The sequence below is a fragment of the Chrysemys picta genome, unplaced genomic scaffold, assembly GCF_011386835.1.
Source record: "Chrysemys picta bellii isolate R12L10 unplaced genomic scaffold, ASM1138683v2 scaf2473, whole genome shotgun sequence".
Lineage (NCBI taxonomy): Eukaryota > Metazoa > Chordata > Testudines > Emydidae > Chrysemys > Chrysemys picta.
In genome coordinates, this window is record NW_027055176.1 from 1 (window position 1) to 8503 (window position 8503).

The 8503-nt window shown below is 47.5% G+C and overlaps 1 protein-coding gene across 1 annotated transcript; it reads right to left on the bottom strand.

Moving 5' to 3' along the window:
- Positions 1-1905: 1905 nt before the first annotated feature.
- Positions 1906-8459, bottom strand: LOC135980271 (alpha-mannosidase 2C1-like). The gene is made up of 7 exons (XM_065580312.1): positions 7332-8459; positions 6229-6314; positions 4598-4759; positions 4086-4168; positions 3816-3910; positions 3233-3337; positions 1906-2870 (listed from the first exon to the last, which is right to left on the bottom strand). The coding sequence occupies exons 2-7, from the start codon at positions 6242-6244 to the stop codon at positions 2627-2629; spliced, it is 705 nt and encodes a 234-aa protein (XP_065436384.1). The 5' UTR covers positions 6245-6314; positions 7332-8459; the 3' UTR covers positions 1906-2626.
- Between the last annotated feature and the right edge of the window lie 44 nt (positions 8460-8503).

Sequence of the window (8503 nt, forward strand, 5' to 3'; positions counted from 1 at the left end):
ATACCATGGTTATAGTGTCATGACAAAGTCTGTGTTCAGTGTTCTGTGTTGCATGTTCTGTGTCTGTCTCTAGTGGTGTCCTGTGCTAGCATTGGGTCCAGAAAAAGAGGGGATACTACACTAAACAGGGCAAATGTCTTTTCCTCTCTCTACTTCCCCCATGTCCATCCAATTTATCAATCACCACTTGTGTCCAAAACACTTTGGTCCCCAGTGCATCAGGTTTATTTTTTGTTAGGTTCTCTAATAGTCATTTTGTTGTTAATTTTTGTTCTTGATACATTTGTATTGTTAGTTACATTTGCTTGTATTATTATTAATTCCACACTTTCCTCTATGCACTCTGATTCTATTTCCCCAAGCCCTGAAGGGTAGTTCTTGGGCCCCCATAACCTGTAAGACCTTGGTCCATAATTGTATGGCCCCATCTTTCAGGTCCCCAGAAACCTCTGAGAACAACTGTTAAAAATAGGACATTCTACAACATTTTAGCAACTGAATGTTAGTTTAAGTCCAAATCAGCTTAACCTTGCATAAGAACTGTGGTACTCCTACAAAATCTTATTTGTTGTGTGTGCTTAAGACGGTCCTGACCTCAGTGACTTTTATTGTTTGATGGCTATTGCAGCATCAAACTTGGGCCTCATTTTGTTTGTCAATATACCCAATTATTGTAATGGTAATGGTTTTGTTGTATTTCCAATTATTATAATTATAATTGTTTGCATTTGTGTTTATGTTATATCTGGTGTTTAGTCAATTGTAATGGTTTTAGTTATATTCACCTGGTTATAATTGTTTGGTTTGTTTGCAACAAATACAAAAGATTTATATGGTGACCACTCAAGAATTGTTCTTGAGAGGTCAAAAGGGGGACAATGTAGATCAATCTCTGATAATTTTCATATGACTTTACATTGTGCCTCTTCATATAACCTTGTGGTGGGTCTACCCACGTGTGACATCTGTTTTCATGGAACTTTGTATCAAAGCCTCATTTAGAAACTTTGCATTGCCCTTGGTATAATATTATAGCCCCTAAGGATAAAATAAGATAGAAGAAAAATTATTTTTGCTAGCAGTAGAACAAGAGCTCTCCCCCCCCCCACTCTTAATCAATTGCCCTGTTGAATGAATGAGGTGTGGATGAGCAAGGCATGGAAGGCAGCACCTCCAGACAGCTTCAACTGTTGGAGAGGGGCTGGAAGCCAGACCCAAGGACAATAAAACGTGTCAAGTGGGCTCATTAAAGACAAGCAGACATACTGACGGCCTCGGGGGTTAGAAGCAAGCACCTTCTTTTGGAAACACCCTCTTTGCAGCATTGGGACAACACTCAAAAGAAAGCAGCACAAAGAACCAATGGACACAGACACAGAGTTTGAATCTGGTATAGATTTGCATAAGAGGAAAGCTGCTATAAAAGTGAGGTGTCTTGCAGAGGACCCCGGGTCTCGTCTTGTCAACATGGGAGCATCGATCCGGATCGGCAGAAGCCCGGCTCCACCCCCTCCCCCATCTAACTCACCTGGCCAGTGAAGTTAAGGGGAGCAACTAATTGGTAACAACAAGACGGAGTGTGTTTGTGTGTGTGTGTGAGTGTAAGTGTAATATATTATATGCATATAATACAGTGTTAATGAATACATGTATTACTAATAAATGTGGCGTTTTGTCTTATTCCCCCTGAAAAGATCCTGTGCAGTACTTTAAGTACAACACCACATGTGGCTCTTTTACAGTTAAAATGCAGCTCACTGAGCCCCCCTGAGACCTCCTCATTTTCCCCCTACCAGACTGGAGAGGAGAAGTGGGGAGAGGCTCAGGGCTTCTCCCAGAGACGACTGGCACTTGCTGAGTGTGGGGGGCAAAATGAAAACATTCGCCCCTCCAACAGCTTGAGTGATGCCCTCCCAGGCACACATACCCCTTACCCTCAGTGGCCCCTGCCTGCAGCTCCCAGGTGTTAGCTCCTTGTGGAGAGACAGCGGCAAATGGTTGGGAGCTGCAGCAAGGGGCCGCTGCTTTAGCTCCATGGGGAGAGGCAGCAGCAAAACACTGTCTGTCTCTGCAGCTCCCAGCTGTGTGCCGCTGTCTCTCCCCATGGCCGCAGCTGCTGTGCAGGGAAGGGGCCTGGCAGCACCATGTGACTGACTGGGGCTAGCAAACCTTGGCAAATATTTGGAGGGGCATGTAACCCCACGTGCCCCCCCCCCAATGTTGCCTCCGGTTTCTGCCCAGCAGGGTGGGGGGTCTTGGGGTTCCAGTCCCTTGGGGCATGCCTGCCAGGGTGCAGGGCTTCAGCAGGAGTGGAGCTGAAGCCCCAAGCCCCAGGAGGCATGCCCTGCTCTCAAACTTCTGAAGATTGTCGTATGCAGCTCAGACTCTCGGTAAGTTTGGCAGTATATGCAGTAAAGGCTAGATGGGAATAGGGGCATCCAGGAGAGGCAGCAGAGGTGATGGGTGTTGCCTCCAGTGAGGAGACGCGCCTGTCTTTGGTTACGAATGTTCACTATCTTGGCTGCTTCTTGACTCTCCTCCAGTTCCGGTCTTGGCTTGCCTAGGATGCAACCTTTCCTTGGACCTCGCCCCAGTCATCCACCTTTGCCACCTCTATGCTCCATTCCTACAACACACTCATCCTTCTGGGATTCTCTCCTCCCCCACAGCAGTCTATATAAGGCGGGCGTGGCCTGCACAAGCCTTTCCAAACCTGGGTCAGGAATCGAAGATAAGGACACATGGCATCCAGGATGATTTCTTGGGTGATGACACTCCGCTCACTGATCTGCAGAGAGAATTTCACACTTCCTCGCAGGCCCCCAGCCAGGACAATCTCCAGAGGCTTCACAAGGGTTGTGATTGGCTTCCTAAAACAGATGTCAAGCATAAGGGTTAAGATTCAGGGGGTGACAGCTCTGTGTTCAAAAGGTTAACGTAAGGCTCCTACACTCAGAAGACAAGAGGGGAGCAGGGATACTACCCCCCACCTGAGGCTGCATTTTTCTCACCAGAGGAATTCTTAGAACCCCTCCCAGGTGCTGTGTAATCTTACACTATTCTACGCTACTCCCTTGGACACGAAGAGCTGGAAAGAACAAGCACATAGTTTTCCATTGCAGAAGTTTTGTCCTCTCTCTGGGAAGTTGGTTCTTTGCTACAATCCCAAGAGGCAGAGAGCTTTGCAGAGTCCTAAAAAAGTACCAGTACCCACAATGCACTGCTCACTTACCTGGTTTCCAGGTGATAATCCATCACGTCCCAAGCATCCCAGTACAAGGGAACATCATCAAATATCACAAACTGGTTAGCGCAGTGACCATCCTGGACTGACTCTCTGAAACAAAGCAGGGAGGCAGAGGATCAGCAAGGGAACAAGAAGCTGCAGTGGATGACATAAGAATTCTGTGACCTGAAACAACATTCCAACAGCCTGGAAACAGACACCTGCCACTTTAGCTTCTCTGGGAGGAGACTAGGTGGGAGAAATGAACCAGCCTTTCATTTGGCCGACTGATGTTCAAGCCCCACAGGCGGGCTTAGTTATGATGAAACTGAGGAGGAGAGGAGGCCTCAAATTAGTCCCCACTGGGTTTCACACCCCAGTCTGTCCAGGCAAGATGGAATCATTGGAAATGATTTCAGTGAGAGCAGATCCATATTCTACGAACGTTAAGTAAAACCAATGTAGACCGTCAGCTCTTTGGAGCAGGGTCAATTTGCTCCTGTATTTGCCCAGTGCCTGGCACAACGAGCCCCAGTCTGGATTGGCCCTCAGGAATGGCTGCAATAAACACGATGAATAATCGTCATACCTCCCCGAGTGCACTAAGCGAAGCGACATCACGCGCCCCATGGAGTCCAGGTGAGCCGCGATAACCCCATTCTCCATGGTCACAGAGCCATCTGCCTGGTGAGAAAGAAGAAAGAATCAGAAGAGAGCACAGGCTCCACACCAGCCAAAGAGTGAGTGTGTGTGTGTGCAATGCTACAAGTTACTGAAAACGGTGTTGCAAATCCAGTTTAGGAGCTTGGCCCATGGAGCTTTCTGATGTGCAAGCGAAGAATCCAACAGGGCGGCTCACCTGTTTTGTCACCGTCACGGGATGAGGGGGTGTTAATGAATCCTCCACGGCAGAGCAGCCCATGCTAGGCACCTTCACCAGGGCTGAAAGGAAGAGAGGCAGAGCGGTTCACTCAAACGCTTTTCCCTTTAGGAGATGTCTTCTCTCTCACTGTGTGCCATTGGGCCCCCTCTTCACTAGGAAATACCTCCCCCCTGCTCTGATGTCCAGGAGCTTCCCATGTGAAAATAATTTTCCATGTGATGCTGAGGGAGATGGAGCCTATTTCTAGAGATCATGGATAACCCTGATCTAGAGATAATGGATAAGCCAATGTCTGTCTCAGCTGTGCGAGAAGCAATGGCTCTGTATCCTCCATGTGACTGGAATTAGACAGCCATCACTTTGTTGGTCTATTTTTCCTGGTCCACCTCCCCTGCTCTGCGCCTGTCCCCCGCACCAGAAGATTTAGGGTGCATCTGTGCTTTGTGGGGGATGATCTGCAAGTCTTTAGATAGGCAGGACAATGGCACCTAAGGTCTTTGCTCCAGTCCTGGAGACGACTTCAGTCCGTTCCCAGGGCAAAGTGTTCAGAACAAGGAGGCTTTCTGCTGTCTCGGGACCAGTCGGCAAAAGTTCTCCAAACAAGGACCAAACAGCATCTTTAATGAGGAGACCACCCATGCTACGGATTTCTGGGCAAAGAAAAGGCATTTCAGTTCAGAGCAGACTATTATTAATTATAGAGCACCCCAAAGTTGGCTAGGCCCTTTAGAGACATACAAAAAAGACAACGGAGTGAGAGAAAGGATGTAGTACACACTGGCCTCAGAATTGCTTGTCCATTTGCCCCATCATGCCTAATCTTACTAAGCAAGTTCTCTTTACTCTTAACCCTAATTCCCCCAACTCCCTTCCATTCAACTGGTGTGTTTAACTCTGGGCTGCATTTTTTCCAGTTAAACTCTGGATTCCCTCCTTGCACCATCCTAACATTCCTCCGTCTTCCATGCAAATTCAGACTGGCCATAAAACATACATTTTTTTAACAGTGAGGGTAATTACCCCTTGGAACAACCTACAAGGGTCGTGGTGGATTCTCCATCATTGGCAATTTTTAAATCAAAGCTGGATTTTTTTTCTAAAATATCTGTTCTAGGAATTATTCTGGGGAAGTTCTCTGGCCTGTGTCATACGGGAGGTCAGCGAATTCTTTCCCAAGTGTCTGGTTGATGGGTCTCACCCACTTGCTCAGGGTCTAACTGATCTCCACATTTGGGGTCAGGAAGGAATTTTCCCTCCAGGTAAGACTGGCAGAAACCCGGGGGGGGCAGGGGGTAGTTGCCTTCTCTGCAGCATGGGGCATAGATCACTTGCTGAACTAGTGTAAATGGTGGATTCTCTGTAACCTGAAGTCTTTAAATCATGATTTGAGGACTTCAGTAACTCAGCCAGAGGTTAGAGGCCTACTACAGGAAGGGGTAGGTGAGGTTCTGTGGTCTGAAATGTGCAGGTCAGATTAGATGATCATGATGGTCCCTTCTGGTCTTAAAGTCTACAAGTCAGTGAGATGATCACAATGGTTCTGAATAGCCTTGGAATTGTTGCATCTCTGCAGCCATTCCTAGCAACCTCCCAACAATCCTCCCCATCCCCACTGCTCAAACCAACCCTTCACATGCACAGTCTCTTCTAGTGTCACAGGACTCCTGGGGCCACGGAGTCTCCACCTGCAGGGGGGTGGGGGGGGGGGGTCTTCTGCTTGCCAGACTCTGTGTAACCAGATACAGTTGGGGCTTGTTTTCTCTGGGTATCGACAAATGGCATAATGCAGACTGGCTGAGTGCAGTGGGGCCACGGCCCAGGGCACTATGGGCATCCTTCCTCCTACCAGCCTCAGTGGAAGCAGGATGCGCAGGGCAGGAAAACAGATTGGGTCCCATTAGTTATTACCAACACCAAGAGCACCACCTATTAATGTGGAGTCTCCGATGCCTGTAGGGCTTGTAACAAAACCAAACCACAACCAAACATTCACCAAACCAGGCAAGGAGTCAGATCAGAAAGCAGGAACACCACCTTTCAAAGCCCACCTGACAGAGGGTGTTACAATGAACCCAACCCACTTGACAGGAAAAGCCTCTTAGCACAAATCACTCCTCACCTGCGTAGTATCTCATGGCATCCTCCACAACTAGCTGGATACAACTGCCCGGCAACACGTCGTGGAACTGATTCAGGAGCAGCAGCCTGAGCACGGGGGACCGAGGCAAGAACCAGAAGAGAGCTATGGATTAGTATCACTATGAATGAACTATGCCATCCTCATTCTAGAGGACAAAGCCCTTTGTATCTTGCTGCCGGCTGATGGGGACTGCAATAGCCAGGCAGTTCTCACATGCACATGGTAACTGTGGCCTTCTGGCTTCAGGTCACCACTTTCACTCCATCCATCAAAAATGTGAGTTCTGATGGACCCTGCTCTGCTGCTCTTGGAGACAAGAGAGAGTGCAGCCAGCTCACAGACCCTGAACTCTCTTAGCAGTCACCCAAGCCAGGCATTCCTAGCCTTTTTCTGGGAGGATTCCCTGGGCACAGGTTTGGGAATTCACAGAAACAAATATACTTGTTCCTTCAATTCCCTGCCTTGGCAGTAACCTTGGACATTGGTGGCATCTCAGTGTCTCCTGGTCTCTGCCTGTGGCACACAATAGTTCAGCCTCCTGAGGACCAGAGGGGTATTTCTAATAGCCTGTGATATACAGGCAACTATGACATACTTGTCCATAAAATGAATTCTTCTAAATCAGTCTGTTGAGAGACTGCCTGGGGTTTGGTCTAAGCTATAAATGAATGAGGCTATTTTTTGGTTTGCTACTTAATATATTGTTTGTTACTATCTCATCTAATGAAAACACTGTGTCCACTTGTTTTTTATATACCTGAATGTGCTTAACGCTAGAGCCCGGCAAATCTGCGGTTATCCACTTATATCCGCAGATATCTGCATCCGCGGAGGCGGTGGTATTGTTTACCATCTTTGCAGATCGCAGATTGGATGCTGATCCAAATTTTTGTATGTGCGCAAAGCTCTACCAGTGAGGTAGGGTGCGGATGCAGATGCATATAAAAGGGGGAGTGCGGATCGCAGGTCAGATACAAGTTAATTATCACAGCTGCAGATCCAAATTTCTGTATCAGCGGAGGGCTCCGATTATCACTGCAACTTTATCCAATCAATGGTGGCACTCGGACGAACTACTTTACCTCCAGAGATGCTGCAGTTTGATGGAAGGATACTGGAAAGTATTTTTCTGGGTCAGAGCAAAACTACTCAGTACTTCAGCATCATGGAGTATCCGCTCGCACTCCCGATTCCCTTTCTTTATCTGATCCCAAAGTAGGAGAAAACAGGTTTTTAGGAAGAGCTATATCAGAGGAGATTTTTACCATCTGTAGCAAAACATTATATCAGGCATTAGGATGTAGACAGTATCTATTACTGGGGGGAGGGATAGCTCAGTGGTTTGAGCATTCCTGCTAAACCCAGGGTTGCAAGTTCAATCCTTGAGGGGGCCAGTTAGGGAACTGGGGTAAAAATCTGTCTGGGGATCGGTCCTGCTTTGAGCAGGGGGTTGGACTAGATGACCTCCTGAAGTCCCTTCCAACCCTATGATTCTATTATGTATTCACAAATAGCAATGAGATTCTCTTTTCCCTGAGGGTACCTTCTCCAGAGCCCCTCCCACTGTAACAGCAGAGATTACAGTCGCTCAGAAATTAGCTAGCTGTTCTGAAAGATGGTACTTCCCACAATGCTCTGTTAATCGATAGCAGCACGCAATGCTGCCGTGTCAGTTTTGGAAACAAGGGGTTTGGGTGGCAGCCTCTCTGTACCATGTTTACAGAGGTCAGGCAGAGAGAGACACTCAGCTGAGGGCTGAATGCCCCTTCCTACTATGGGGAAAACCCCCAGTGGCTCAGCAATCAACCCGAGATCCAATGAGCAGCTTTTGCTCATCTCTGGCTCAAACAAGAGCATCCCTCTTGTTTTCAAACGCAGTTCAAAGAGACCCTGTCAAATAGTTTAAAGCTGAGACTTAAGGCCTGTAAAGAAGAAAACCTGAATTAACCAAAAGCAGTGCTAAAAACCCCAACCCACCAATGCTGTGCCAGTGTATGAGACCTAGAAAGCAGACCGACTAGAAACAGGGTGTGTCTATGCTAGAACAAGGCTAGCAGAAATGGCATTCAAAACGGACCATCTGCAAGAGTCTTGTCTACACTAGGGCACAAGCCGATGGGAGTTTTCTGTAAATTTTCCTGGTGCAGTCAGAGCATCAATCATTGTAGCACATAGGGCTCTGTCCTGATAACTTCTATTGGACTAACTGTGAAAATGACACGGGCTCGCAGCTTTAGAGAATCACAAGGTCTTT